General features: G+C 33.8%; 1 protein-coding gene across 3 annotated transcripts in view; it reads right to left on the bottom strand.

Annotated features, from left to right (window-relative positions):
• Positions 1-384: 384 nt before the first annotated feature.
• The window catches only part of LOC106475287 (monocarboxylate transporter 12-B-like), a 19,187-nt gene continuing 3,949 nt past the window's right edge, over positions 385-15,622 (bottom strand). Inside the window, exons 2-5 of one of the 3 annotated variants that reach the window (XM_022379439.1) lie at positions 11,758-11,979; positions 8,588-8,731; positions 3,911-5,014; positions 385-1,828 (exon numbers count right to left, since the gene is read on the bottom strand). In XM_022379439.1, coding sequence (XP_022235147.1) covers positions 1,695-1,828; positions 3,911-5,014; positions 8,588-8,731; positions 11,758-11,979 — 1,604 coding nt within the window. In that variant the 3' untranslated portion in view covers positions 385-1,694. Of the gene's footprint in view, positions 1,829-3,910; positions 5,015-8,587; positions 8,732-11,757; positions 12,028-15,622 lie in introns of all 3 variants that reach the window. The other 2 variants (XM_013935979.2, XM_022379440.1) reach the window with 2 other exon arrangements.

The raw sequence follows: 15,622 nt of genomic DNA, 5'->3' as shown, positions 1-15,622 counted from the left end.
TGTGGAAAAATAATATAACGGTGGCGTTCAATATTTATAAAAATGAAACATTAGGTATGATAAAATCCTTTCTGGACAAATAAATGTAAAAGTATGTAAAGTAAATTAATATTTGTCTATGTTGTAATATATGTAATAAACTATGGTATAATAGTTGTCTCGTTAAAATAATAGTTTTACTTATAACTTTTTATTATATATAATTAAATGTAGAAATTAAAACTACAATGTTGATGACGTAATCACCCTATTGAACTACCCGTTTATAGAAACACCATTCGCCCTAGCAACACCAACCGCCTTTGTAAAACACATGTAATACAGTTAAAAATTTGTAGAAATGATATGTTGTTGTTAGCCTTCAATCTAATTGTAGAAACCACAGAGTTATTATATATTTCTTACAAAATGTAGAAATATCTGACTTGTTATTAGTTTCTTAAAAAATGTAGAAATGTCAGATTTATTATTAACCGTTTTACCAATTGTAGAAACGTTACATTTGCTATTACAGTGGTGGAAAAATCTATTACATCACCCAATTTGTTTCACACTTTTCTTCAGAATCATCGTCTGTTTTGAAGCTCTAATGCATGTAGGTGCAAGTAGTGTTTCATGAATGATGCAATTATGTCTAATCATAACATCATCAGCTTTACAGACTCTGGGTTTTGCACCAGCCGTTTTATGTCTATAAATAGTGATTCTAGCTTAAAGTCAGTTAAAAAACCTATTGCTATCACGTACACGTGATGCTACCATGGCCAAGGGTTAGAGTTAACTCCACGAAAAATAAAAAATACAAAACAGTTATTGTTTCTTTGAGCAAAGAGGGACTTTCGACTAGGCAGATTGCTGACAGAATTAAGTATAACTAGTCTAACGTGACCCGCAGGGTGCATAGATATAGAGAGACTGACTTTGAGGAGCAGCACAAAGGAAAGGGTAGGAAGAAAGCTTCCACAGCAGCTGATGACCATGTTCTGAAATTCATAAGCCTACAGAATTGTCAACTGTCGTCCACAGCTCTTAAAGGCAGAAAATTTCAAGGATCACTGTCACCACAGTCTCGCCTGTGTTCAGTCGGTCTCTCAACTAAGAAAGAAACCCTCCTCATCAACAAGATGATAAAGATGAGACTCGGCTGTGCCAAAGAACATGTTGATTGAACTGAAGAAACCTGTAGCAATATAATATTTTCAGGTGAACCTTCTGATGGGAAGCACTTTGTAAGAGGCAAAGCGTTTGAATGCAACAGGAAGCACCTGTAGGATCATGTGATATGGGGATTCATCTCTCGCCAGGGTGTTGGACGCCCGCATTTGGTACTGACAAGATTGAAATTCGTGTGTCTTGGTTAAAACTAACAATGGGGACGACCAGTGAATATACCAGAATGACTCTGCTCCATGCCACAGAGCTAAAACTAATGTAATATTCATACACTCTATGCAGTAGACGTGAAATAAAGAGGAATTTTCACTCTAAGCCTATTTTAAAAACATCATACGTTTTATTTTATTGTTTCATATAAAGAACTATCTACGAACGGAGAAGATCAAGACACTATGCTGTCCAGGCAACGTCCCAAGTTTGTCTCATGTCCAAGTGAACATTGTCTAGACATTATGAGTATTTTATTAAATAGAATTTTATGTGATGTTTATTTTAGTTAAGGCGAATCCTTTCTGTTCTTACAATTTGTTTAGATTACCATTTTTTGTCGATAGAAGCTGACTAAGAAAAACAAAAGATCCTGCTGTCAACAAGCAGGCCCCCAGAACGCTATAACACAGTGTTGTGCTTCCGGTGATGTCCACCAGGTAGCCTAAACAAAAAGATGTATCATTATTTAGTCACGTAAAATAATCATGCATTTCTTGCTTTCAAAGACATTCTTTGATGAAAATTATGTGAATATTATATTATATTTTAATACAGTTTCTAATACTGCGATATAGACAGTAAATTTAAACAATTTAAGAAAAACTGTAAGAATTATATTTTTATCACTTTTAGTGAATGCGGTAGTTGTTAGGATTGCCGTGTTAGTTATTATGGTATTTGTTAGGACTGCTGTGTTAGTTGATGTGGTAGTTATTAGGAGTGATGTTTTAGTTAGTATGGTAGCTGTAAGGACTACTGTGTTAGTTCATATGGTAGTTGTTAAGACCTCTGTGTTAATTAATATGGTATCTGTTACGACTGCTGTGTTAGTTAATGTGGTAGTGGTTAGGACTGTTGTGTTAGTTAATATGGTAGCTGTTAGGACTAATTTGTTTTTTTTTAATATGGTAGCTGTTAGAACTGCTGTGTTGGTTAATATGGAATCTGTTAGGACTGCTTGTGTTAATTAATGTGGTATCTGTTAGGACTGATGTGTTAGTTAATGCGGTAACTGTTAGGACTGATGTGTTAGTTAATGCGGTAACTTTTAGGACTACTGTGTTAGTTAGTATGGTAGCTGTTAGGACTGCTGTGTTAGTTGATGAGATAGTTATTAGGACTGCTGTTTTAGTTAGTATGGTAGCTGTAAGGATTGATGTGTTAGTTATTAGGACTGCTGTGTTAGTTAATATGGTGGCTGTTAGTACTGGTGTGTTAGTTAATGTGGTAGCCATTAGCACTACTGTGTTAGTTCCTATGGTAGCTGTTAAGACATCTGTGTTAGTTAATATGGTATCTGCTAGGACTGCTGTGTTAATTAATGTGGTATCTGTTAGGACTGATGTGTTAGTTAATGCAGTAACTGTTAGGACTGCTGTGTTAGTTAATGCGGTAACTGTTAGGACTACCGTGTTAGTTAGTATGGTGGCTGTTAGGACTGCTGTGTTAGTTAATGCGGTAACTGTTAGGACTACCGTGTTAGTTAGTATGGTGGCTGTTAGGACTGCTGTGTTAGTTGATGTGACAGTAATTAGGACTGCTGTTTTAGTTAGTGTGGTAGCTGTTACGATTGATATGTTAGTTAATGTGTTAGCGGTTAGGACTGTTTTGTTAATTAATATGGTAGCTGTTAGGACTGCTTTGTTAGTTAATGTGGTAGTTTTTAGGACTGATGTGTTAGTTGATGCGGTAGATGTTTGGAATTATGCTTTAGTTAAGTTGGTGATTGTTAGGACTGCATTTTTAGTTAATTTACTAGCTGTTAGGAATATTGTGTTAATTAGTACGGTAGCTGTTAGGACTGCTTTATTAGATAACACTATGCATCAGTGTTTACACTTCATATAGTGTTTCCCTAAATTACTGATTGATACTGTTTGATATATCGATCTTATTCCTCTTGCTTTTTCTTCAACTGTAATTTTCTGAGAAAATTCAGATCATCGTAAGAATCGTAATTTCAAGAGTGTCATTTTGTTTCTCATTAAAAATGGTTTCATGGTGGTTATTAGTTAGAACAAAAACTTATTTCAGAAGTGGAGTTAAAACTAGTCTTTAATCATCGAAGATGGTAAAGGTTGTGGTCAAAAGTTTTCTAATGGAGACAAGTTTTTGTTCATTGTCTAGTATCAATTAGTTAAAACTAGTCTTTAATCATCGAAGATGGTAAAGGTTGTGGTCAAAAGTTTTCTAATGGAGACAAGTTTTTGTTCATTGTCTAGTATCAATTAGTTAAAACTAGTCTTTAATCATCGAAGATGGTAAAGGTTGTGGTCAAAAGTTTTCTAATGGAGACAAGTTTTGTTCATTGTCTAGTATAAATTAGTTAAAACTAATCATTTGATTATCTTCTACTCAGTGTTTCGTTTCGATATAGAATTTAATCCCTTTCTTATTTTGCTTCTATTGAAAGTTTGTTTTCTACATAACTTTTGAAGTAATATTATATCTTTGTAGCAGTTGTGCTCATAACGAAACTTTTAAAATGAGATTTTGTATGCGAATAATCAAAAGAATTACTTACCGAGAAATGGGATGGTTCCCAAAACAACTAAGCCAGCGAACAAGGCCGATAAGCTATAGGCTGTAGCTAGTCTTTTGCTTCCAAATTCTTCTCCAAAGATGGGCAACAACAGTGGAAGATAACAGCCAGATGCAGAACCAGCTAGACAGCTGGTAACCAACATGCTCAAATAAGTGTTTGTGAAAACAAAAGCAATACATGCAGTTCCGGCTGACATGACACCTCCAATATACCAGTATCTTCTTGGGCAGAAATTTCGATCTGCTAGCCAAGAAAACGCAATTCTTGCTGTTGTATCTGTTGCGGACATGACGGATAGCAAAAACGACGCTTGTTCAGAGCTCAAACCGGCGTACCTAGCTCGAAGAGGAAGAAATATATGGGTTCCAGGATATCCAGTCAGTGTAAGAACGAACGTCGTAGTTAGGAGATACCACTGTAAGGACGAAAACAGTGACAAGTCGAACAGGTTCTTGTAGTGTAGAAAAAAAAATTCAAGACCCTTTGTTTTCAGTTTCTCTGAGTTGATGGTTCCAACCGTTCCTCCAAGATCGATCATGCTGGTGAACATAGTGGGCTGGTAATCACGTGTTTTTAATCGAGTGTTGCTTTCCATTTCCTTGGATAATAAAGATAGATCAACATTGTCAATAGTGAACCTCCTTAGAGGCAAACAATCGACAATAAGAGAATTATTTTCCTCTTGTTCAGCATTTTCTGTAATTTTAATCTGATTCGACATGTCTTTAAGTTCTCGTTGAAATGTTGAATTAATCAAAGGATCAGAGTGTCGAGGCCCGATAAACTTTCGAAGGTCACCCTTAGAGCATGTATCGGCAATGAATATTTTTTCTCTTTTTAAATGTCTTTCCACCGGCTCCCATAACATAGCACCAACAATTCCATGCAGCATTAGAGCCCCCATAATAAGCAAAGTTCCACGGACACCATATTCAGAAACCAATCCTTCTAATAGTAAGGGAATTACAATCCCACCTAAAGCAGTAGCCCCTAATCCAAGGCCGTTAGCAAAGGTTCTCCTTTTTTCAAAGTACTTTGTAACCATTACCACTCCAGAGAAATAGCAGATTCCACAAGAAATTCCTAAAAAAAAAATACTGAACTGAGACGACGAAAGAAATGAAATATTGAAAGCACGAACACAACAATGCAGGTAAGAAATTTAATGGAAAGTCAATTTCTAAATATGATAGTTGTTGCTGAATCTGAGCTAAACACTAAATTCAAACTATAATAATGGCAGCTCCAAGGCATGTGCTTTCGTTTAATACGTTGAAGATCAAAAGGGACGGCATAATTATAACGATAAGAAGTTGGTAAATCATGTCATATTAAGGTCGAATCCACGACTTCTTGCTCTAAATATTTTCATTGCTCATATTGTTATATATGTAAGATTTACGTTGAGTAAGAAAACTGTACTACAGCCAAGAAGCACAAGTATAAATGTTAGAAACAGGTTTCAATTAACAAATATTTACATCTCCAAGAAATATGGTAGAAATCTTAGAAACAAGTTTCAATTAACAAATATTTACACGTTAAAGAAGTAAAGGTAGAAATTTTGGAAAGGTTTCAATTAGTAAGTATTTACATGTTCAAGTATTGTAGATAGAAATGTCGGAAAAAAGTTTCAATTAACAAAAAATTAGACGATCAAGAAGTACAGATATTAATGTTAGAAACAGGTTTCAATTAAAAATTATTTGCAAATTTAAGAACAGGTATAAATTTTAGAAACAAGTTTCAACTGACAAGAAATATAATATAAATGTTGGAAGCTGGTTTCAATTAACAAATACTTACACGTTCAAGAAGTACAGAAACAAGTTTCAATTAACAAATATTTACACGTTCAAGTATTGCAAATAGAAATGTCGGAAAAAGGTTTCAATTAACAAATATTTAGACGATCAAGAAGTACAGATATAAATGTTAGAAACAGGTTTCAATTCATAAATATTTACACATCCAAGAAGTACAGGTAGAAATGTTGGAAACAGGTTTCAATTAATAAATATTTACACATCCAAGAAGTACAGGTAGAAATGTTGGAAACAGGTTTCAATTAATAAATATTTACACGTCCAATAAGTACACGTAGAAATGTAGGAAAAGGTTTCAGTTACTAAGTATTTTCACATCCAAGTATTGCAGATAGAAATGTTGAAAAAAGTTTCAATGAATAAATATTTACACATCCAAGAAGTACAGGTAGAAATGTTGGAAACAGGTTTCAATTAATAAATTTTTACACGTCCAATAAGTACACGTAGAAATGTTGGAAAATGTTTCAGTTAGTAAGTGTTTTCACATTTAAGTATTGCAGGTGGAAATGTTGAAAAATGTTTCAATGAATAAATATTTACACGTCCAAGAAGTACATGTAGAATGTTGGAAAAGGTTTCAATGAATAAATATTTACACGTCCAAGAAGTACATGTAGAATGTTGGAAAAGGTTTCAATGAATAAATATTTACACGTCCAAGAAGTACATGTAGAATGTTGGAAAACGTTTCAATGAATAAATATTTACACGTCCAAGAAGTACATGTAGAATGTTGGAAAAGGTTTCAATTCATAAGTATTTACATGTCCAACAAGTACATGTAGAATGTTGGAAACAGGTTTCAGTTAATCAAATACTTTCACTCACTTTCAATGATTATTGCGAATGAGCAGGAAAAAAGTGAAATGTCAGTGTCAAAATATTAGGTTTCATTTTGAAGAAATAGACGAGTGTGTGGCTAGAGATGATAATCAGTTAAAGATAACGATAGTAGATATGTTTTGTGAATTTATTAATAGTAGAAACAGGTGATATGGGTATCGAAAACTTTTATATGAAAAGCACAAAAGAAGTAACAACGTTTTGACCTCCTTGGGTTATCACCAGGTTAAGATGATATTTGAAAAAGTGAGTGTCATTGATCACGACTTGTGGAGACGACAGTAATGATAGGCCTAAGATTGTAGGGGGCGTTGTAAATGTTTAATCTATTGTATGATGATCAACATTAAGGAATGATTAGTATAAATATAAAAGTGTTTCTTGGTTCTGGTGCAGTGTGGGTTTTAGTCGTTCTTTTAGAGCGCTTCTTTAATTTTCGTTTCTTTGCTTTGTTTTCTCTACTTAATATGTTAGAGTTTTCTATGTTTATACTATTCAAAAACATGAATGGGTGATTTTGTTTTGTTCGGCTTTTTTTTCGGCTTGTTTCTCCTATAGAGAAATGATGGAAGTTGTTCCATTGTATTTTATACATAACCTTAGTATTTTGCTTGTCAGAATAGTTTTTACATGGGTGTAGATTTTAATTTTGTACTTGGTTTTTGAATGAATTTAGTGTTTACTGGAATGTTATGTTTGGTTATGACTTTTTTCCAAATGTTAGTTATTTTGTCGTTGATATCTGGAATGTAAGGTATGCAGTAGTGTAGTGTTCTGTTGTTAGTTCTTTCGTTGACTTTGAGATTGTTAGTTGGCTGTCCATTGTGTTGTTAGTTGTGGTTTTTGTGAATAATTCTTTCGACTGTTTTTGTAAGAAATTTATTCACCTTGATAAAGTCTTCGTTAAGGTTGTCAGGTGAGTTACGGGGATGTATTTATTAGGTGTTCTAGTGTGTTGAGTTTTGGTATCGTTGATCTTTTTCGTATTCACTCGTGAACTGAATATTTGGGTGTCCGAAGTTAATGCGGTTTAAAAAGTTACGTGCGTGTTCTATAGATGTGAATCCGGCAAATGTATCGTCTACATATCTATACCAGTATAGTGGTGGGTGTAAAAACCGAATTCGTGGCTTTAAATTAAATTTGTATCATAAAAATATTGTTACGACAGCGGAAGTCACGTGACCTGGAAGCATGCATGGTGAATTTCTCGAATAATCGTGGGAACTCAGCGAATGTTGGAGATGCCTCTTTATTAGTTAAGCGAACAGTAGTTACGGTGAGTTCTGTGTAATTTATGATTCAGTTAGTTTCGAGCTAGTGAGCCGTAAAATGTGTGTTTTGCACTCGTAGAGAGCGAAGCTATCGAGATAGTGAATCGCTGTGATTTATAGCGTGTATTATAAAAGTTGTTAAGTTTAAAGTGACGAGAAACCTACTGACTGTGGAATTACTGTGTACTAAAAGTTTGTATCGAGAAAGAATAAACTGGTTTAATCAAGAAAGGACTTGTAGCGCTGGAGTTCCTCGGAAAGAATTTCTACCGGAAATTAACAAACAAGCAGATACGCAACAATATTAGCTACGATTAGTGACACCAGATTGAAAAAGAGGCCGTATTAATTATTTCTTAATGTTAACTACCATACAATAGATTAAATATTTGCAACGCCCTCTGCAATCTTACACCTATCAATACTGTTGTCTCCACAAGGCATCCTGATCAATAATGGGCACTTTTTCAAATATTATTCATAACCTGATGATGGCCTAAGGAGATCGAACGTTCGTTACATGTTTTGTGCTTTTAAACTAACGCTTTTTAATACCAATATCAGCCGTCTCTACTATATATATTTATTTATTTACTTTCAGTGGGTCCCTAATAAGTATGTTTTGTAAATTACTATGTGGTCTAAGAACATAACATTAAAATTGGCTTCCAACATACATATATTGCTTAAATTTATTTTGAATTCTATACCTCCCAGGATTCCCAGTGAAAAGAAAAGAAATTCGACATTTGGTCCGTAACAAGAACTCACGAGGCCAGCAGAATGAACTATAGCGGCAAATATCATGATCATACGAACATCCATGATCTCGGCCGTGGCACTCCACAAAGGACCTTGAAAAACGAACAAAAAAAAAAGAACGAACCTCATGTAATTCTAATCTCTATACTATATAAAAGACAAACAGTCGATTAATTTATGCTCATCATCTGCAAACAAACAAGGTAGACAGAAAGATTTACCCTGAACGTTTAATGAAATAATCTGTAAGAATAAAAGAGACATAAGGTAAACCAAAAGATTTACCCTGAATTTTTATTTTGTTGGTTTTCTTTTTGTTACAGATTACTTTTCCAGGTTTTTTACAGATTACTTTAATAAAAGTTCAGGGTAAATTTGGTGTTTTCCTTGTGTTAATTTGTTTGTTACAGATCACCTTATTTACCACGAACGTTTATTAAAGTAATATGTGACAAATATAGTAACACAAGTTAAACCAACAGATTTACTCTGAACGTATATTAAAGTAATCTCTAATAAACAAAGTAACACAAGGTAAACCAACAGATTTACCATGAACGTTTATCAACGTAATCTGTAACAAACAATGTAAACAAACAGATTTAATATGAAGGTTTATTAAAGTAATCTGTAACAAACAAAATAACAGAAAGTGAACTAACAGATTTTTTTCTGAATGTTTATTAGATATTCTGTAACAACATGGTAACACAAGGTAAACCAACAGATTTACCATGGACGTTTATTTAGGTGATCTGTAACAAACAAGGTAACACGGGGTAAACCAACAGATTTAGATAGAGCTTTGATTAAAGTCTTCGGTAAAACACAAAGTAACTCAAGGTAAACCAACAGATTTATCCTGAACATTTATTAATGTATTCCATAACAATGTAGCTCAAGGTTAACCAACGAATTTACCCTGAAAGTTTATTAAGGTAATCTGTAACAAACAAAGTAACTGAAGGTAAACTACGAAATTTAACCTGAATTTTTATTAAAGTAATAAGTAGAGATCATGGTAACCCGAGATAAGCCAACACATTTACCCTGAACGTTTATTAAGGTAATCTGTAACAAACAAGGTAACACAAGACAAACCAACATATTTACCCTGAACATTTATTAAAGTTATCCCTAAAAAAAGAGGTAACACAAGGTAAACCAAAAGATTTACCCAGAGTTTGATTAAAGTTATCTCTAAAAACATGGTAACACAATGTAAACTAACATATTTACCATAAACGTTTATTTAGGTGATCTGTAACAAACAAGGTAACACAAGTTAAAACAACAAATTTTCCCTGAACGTTTATTAACATATTCTGTAACGAAGTAGCTCAATGTAAAACAACAAATTTACCCATAACTTTTATTAAAGTAACATGTAACAAACCTGGAAACACAAGGTAAAGCAACACATGTACCCTGAACGCATATTAAATTAATGTGTAATAAACAAGGTAAACCAACACATGTACCCTGAACGCTTATTAAAGTAATCTGTAACAAATAAGGTGACAAAAGGTAAACCAACAGATTTACCAAGAAGGTTTATTAAAGTAATATATAACAAACAAGGTGACACTAAGTAAACCAACAGATTTATCCAGAGCTTTGATTAAAGTAATCTGTAAAACACAAAGTAACTCAAGGTAAACCAACAGGTTTACCCTGAAAGTTTATTAAAGTATTCGGTAAGAATGTAGGTCAAGGCAAACCGACATATTTACCCTGAACGTTTATTAAGGTAATCTGTAACAAACAAGCTAACAGAAGCTAAACCAACAAATTTACCCTGAATTTTTATTAAAGTAATAGGTAAAAATCATCGTAATCCAAGGAAAACCAGCACATTTACCCCGAATTTTTATCAAGGTAATCTGTAACAAACAATGTAACACTAAGTAAACCAACAGATTTACTCTGAATGTTTATTAAAGTAATCTGTAAGAACGTGGGTAACACATATACATCAACAGCTTTACTGTGAACGTTTATTAAAATAATGTGTAACAAACAAGCTAACACAAGTAAATTCAGCACATTTACCTAGTACGTTTATTATCGTAAACCAACACATCTACATTTAATGTATATTAACGTAATGTGTAACAAACAAAGTAACAGAAGGTAAACCAGCATATTCATCCTGAACGTTTATTAACGTTTTCTGTAAGAAAGTAGTTAGGTAAACCAACAGATTTACCCTGAATGTTTATTAAATTATTCTGTAACTAACAAGGTAACACGAGGTAAACCACGAGACTTACCATGAACGTTTATTAAGGTAATCTGTAATAAACAAATGTACTTCAAGTTTATTGAGGTGCTCTTTAACAAACAAGGTAACACAGGGTAAACCAACAGATCTACATAGAGCTTTGATTAAAGTAATCTGTAACAAACAAGGTAACACAAGATAAACTAACATATTTACCCTGAAAATTTATTAAAGTTATCTCTAACAAACATGGTAACATGAGGTAAACCAACAGATTTACCCTGAACGTTTAATTAGGTGATCTGTAACAAACAATATAACACAAGATATAACAACAGACTTACCCTGAACGTTTATTAAAGTAATCTGTAAAAAGGTTACACAAGGTAAACCTAAAGATTTACCCAGAGTTTGATTAAATTTATTTCTAAAAACATAGTAACACAATGTAAACTAACAAATTTACCATGGAAGTTTAGGTGATCTGTAACAAACAAGGTAAAACAACAGATTTTTCTCTGAACGTTTATTAAAGTAATCTGTAAGAAAAGGGTAACACAAGGTAAACTAAAGATTTACCATGGACGTTTATTTAGGTGATCTGTGACAAACATGGTGCCACAAGTTAAACGAACATATGTACCTTGAACGTTTATTAAGGTAATCTGTAGAAACAAGGTAACACAAGTTATACCAACAAATTTACCCTGAAAGTTTATTGAGGTAATCTGTAACAAACAAAGTAACACAAGGTAAACCAAGAGATTTATCCTGAATGTTTATTAAAATAATCTGTAATAAAGAAGGTAGCACAAGATAAACGAATAGACTTGCCCAGAGTATTTATTAACGTATATTGTAAATAGCTGACCGGTAAAATACCAACAGACTTACCCAGAACATTTATTAACGTATATTGTAACGAGGTAACCCATGATACCCTCGATGGGTTAGCTTTATATTCGTCCATCAGCATCGTTAGATAAACACCAGACGACTTCACTTGTCCCATTATGAAGACGTTATTCAAAACAATGCCTAGCATTACCATCCATCCCCATCCGCCATCTGGTGGTACGTTCCGGAACGGCAGTAGCGGATTTTTAGAAGCACCTTCTGGAAAATTCGTTGTTTGTGTATTTTTCTTATTTGGTTTGGATGTTCCTATTTGAGAAATGTAGTAATGTTGGTGTAACCATGATCATACACGGACGTTAAAGAAATAATTTTATGTAACTATATATATATATATAAACAGTTTTAATTTAAACACAACATGATTTGCAATCTTATCTATTCATTTGTAATAGAATAACTGATTCTGTAAAATTCCTCACTTAAAAGGATAATTTTTACCTATGACTATGAGAAATACCTTTTCTTATTGATTTCAAATACTTATGTAATACTCGTGTCACTAATACAATTCTTCATTTGTGTCTTAAGCTTGGATTATATTTAATATACAGTTTTCCCGGAGTAATTTCATCTCATTCTCTCAGAGGTCATGTTCTTATTTTTAAACACAATATCTACAATATGGTATATTTAATAAGATCCTCAGCGTTCTTCTGTATAATTTTTAGTTCTCTTCTGACGCCATCTTAACTCTACCGCATCAGGACAACAACAAAGATCTAATCCAAACCTAAAGTTGTCTGGAGACAGGAGACTTTTGTTTAAATCTCCCCATACACTAAGCTGTCTGGAGACAGGGGAATTTTGTTTAGATCACTCCATACACTACGCTGTCTTTCTCGTTTGGAGACAGGGATAGTTCGTTTAGATTATTATGTACATTAAGCTGTCTTTCACGTCAGAAAACAGGGATAGTTCGTTTACACATTTGCCATAACATTGTCACTACAGAAACATAGACATCTGCCATAACATTGTCACTACTGGCAGATGTCTATGTTTCTGTAGTGACAATGTTAATTGCAGATGTCTATGTTTCTTTAACATTGTCACTACAGCTGTAGTGACAATGTTATGGCAGATGTATGTTTCTGTATTAGTGATGCTCACGTGTATCGTTAAATAGTTTGTTTTAGAAAATATTATCTTCTTAAGCTCGAATCTTATGTACAGTTTGTTGCTCAAGGGTAAAAAGTATCTGCATCTTGATACTTTCGTTACCTAGCGCTAACTTAAACAGTTTGCTATTTCCATGTACGAGGTTTTAAACTGACAGTGATAAATCACCACTTTAAAGAAATATTAAAATCTCATTGTATGAGCGTTTATCTGAAGGATATATCATACATTGTTTGAACATTTCTCCAATGGTTATATCATACGTTGTTTGAACTTTTCTAACATTAATGGTAAGTGGTATCCCAGTTGTTTGACCATGGCTCCTGACTACTGTTTTCTAAGTGACAGATATCCTGCTACAGACCATGGCTCCTGACTACTGTTTTCTAATGAGAGATATCCTGCTACAGACCATGGCTCCTGACTTCTGTTTTCTAAGTGACAGATATCCTGTTACAGACCATGGTTCCTGACTTCTGTTTTCAAAGTGAGAGAAATCCTGTTACAGACCGTGACTCCTGACTTCTGTTTTCTAAGTGAGAAATATCCTGTTACAAACCATGACTCGTGACTTCTGCTTTCGAGGTAAGAACTATCCTGTTACAGACCATGTCTTCTGTTTTCTAAGTGAGAGATATCCTGTTACAGACCATGTCTTCTGTTTTCTAAGTGAGAGATATCCTGTTACAAACCATGACTCCTGACTTCTGTTTTCTAAGTGAGAGATATCCTGTTACAAACCATGACTCCTGACTTCTGTTTGCGAGGTGAGAAGTATCCCAGTTGTCTCTTGATATTATTCGTTTTACGTCTCTGAAGAAACAACAAAATAGCAGAAATCTCTATATGATTTGTTTAACGTGACACGTGTAAAACAGCATACAAGCTGGTGAACTTCAACTTCTAACTTTTGTTTTTACACTCAAAATTCCCAGTTGTCTCTGATTTTTTTCTGCTGGAAGTTTCTGTAGTGATAATGTTATAGCACATGTCTATGTTTCTTTAGTGACAATGTTAATTGCAGATGTCTATGTTTCTGTAGTGAAAATGTTATGGCAGATATGTATGTTTCTGTAGTGACAATGTTATGGCACATGTCTATGTTTTTTAGTAATGTCAGGCTTCACTCTCTTCTTATTGACGTGTATTGTTAGTAATGTCAGGCTTTACTCTCTTCTTATTGACATGTATTGTTAGTAATGTCAGGCTTCACTCTCTTCTTATTGACGTGTATTGTTAGTAATGTCAGGCTTTACTCTCTTCTTATTGACGTGTATTGTTAGTAATGTCAGGCTTCACTCTCTTCTTATTGACGTGTATTGTTAGTAATGTCAGGCTTCACTCTCTTCTTATTGACGTGTATTGTTAGTAATGTCAGGCTTCACTCTCTTCTTATTGGCGTGTACTGTTAAGTCTGCTTTCGTATGATGTTCGTTTTTGTTGGATTTCGTGCACAACTCCACGACTGATATCTGTGCTGACCGTCCTTAATTTTGAAACAGAAGACATCTAGCCAACACCGCACATCTACAACTCCTGGACTGGCTACTTTTGTCAGTCAGAATAGTTGGATTTGACTGTCACTCTTATAACCCACACATAGCTCCAGAGTATAAATAGCAATTCTGTGTGGGACCCGAAGAACCACAGAATCTCAGATACTCAGCCCGGCACACTATTTACTGTGCCATTCTTGGTCTGTACTGTTAAGACTTTGGGCCCAAGCGATTCGTTTACTTTTGGTACGATTAACTTGAAAATTTAAAGGTGAAGTTTCATGAAAAGTCAAAGTGTTTATGACAAAGCACTCTTGTTGGTGTATGCATGTATAAAAATGTAGATACTCCGTCACTTTATCAACACGTTTTACTTGCCATGTTAACATAAACATTAGGCTCAGTTTTCCTTCTCTTGCAAAATTCAATGTTTATTTCTTTAAGAAGATTTTCCCACATCCACAGATGTATCTGTTTCTTATCGAGAAATGTCAACACCTCACACTCAGATAGAGACTTATTTCATCTATTCTGTACTCCGAACTTCGTGCAACAACCAAATGTTTTCTCGAGCTTTTAATGCTGTTGAGATTAACCTATAGAAATACTTTGTGAAGATACTTCTCTACTTTATGGTGAACGCGTGTATTTATTAAGTAGGTTCGAGTGTTGGGAATAGCATATGAAATAACACCTTATAGAAACCGCTGTCAGTTTAATATACAGCTTATGATGTTGTTCAAAATGATCGGAGTGCTTACATCTAACTGGAACGACAATAGACTGTTAGAAATAACACATGAAATAATACCTAAATATAAACCGCTGGCATGATATTGTTTAAAATGATCGGAGTGCTTACATCTCACTAAAACAACAATAGACTGTTAGGAATAACACATGAAATAATACCTAAATATAAACCGCTGGCATGATATTGTTTAAAATGATCGGAGTGCTTACATCTCACTAAAACAACAATAGACTGTTAGGAATAACACATGAAATAATACCTAAATATAAACCGCTGGCATGATAATGTTTAAAATGATCGGAGTGCTTACATCTCACTAAAACAACAATAGACTGTTAGGAATAACACATGAAATAATACCTAAATATAAACCGCTGGCATGATATTGTTTAAAATGATCGGAGTGCTTACATCTCACTAAAACAACAATAGACTGTTAGGAATAACACATGAAATAATACCTAAATATAAA

This window comes from Limulus polyphemus, unplaced genomic scaffold (genome assembly GCF_000517525.1).
Source record: "Limulus polyphemus unplaced genomic scaffold, Limulus_polyphemus-2.1.2 Scaffold8356, whole genome shotgun sequence".
NCBI classification, from domain to species: Eukaryota; Metazoa; Arthropoda; class Merostomata; order Xiphosura; family Limulidae; genus Limulus; species Limulus polyphemus.
This window is presented reverse-complemented; position numbering and strand designations above follow the sequence as displayed.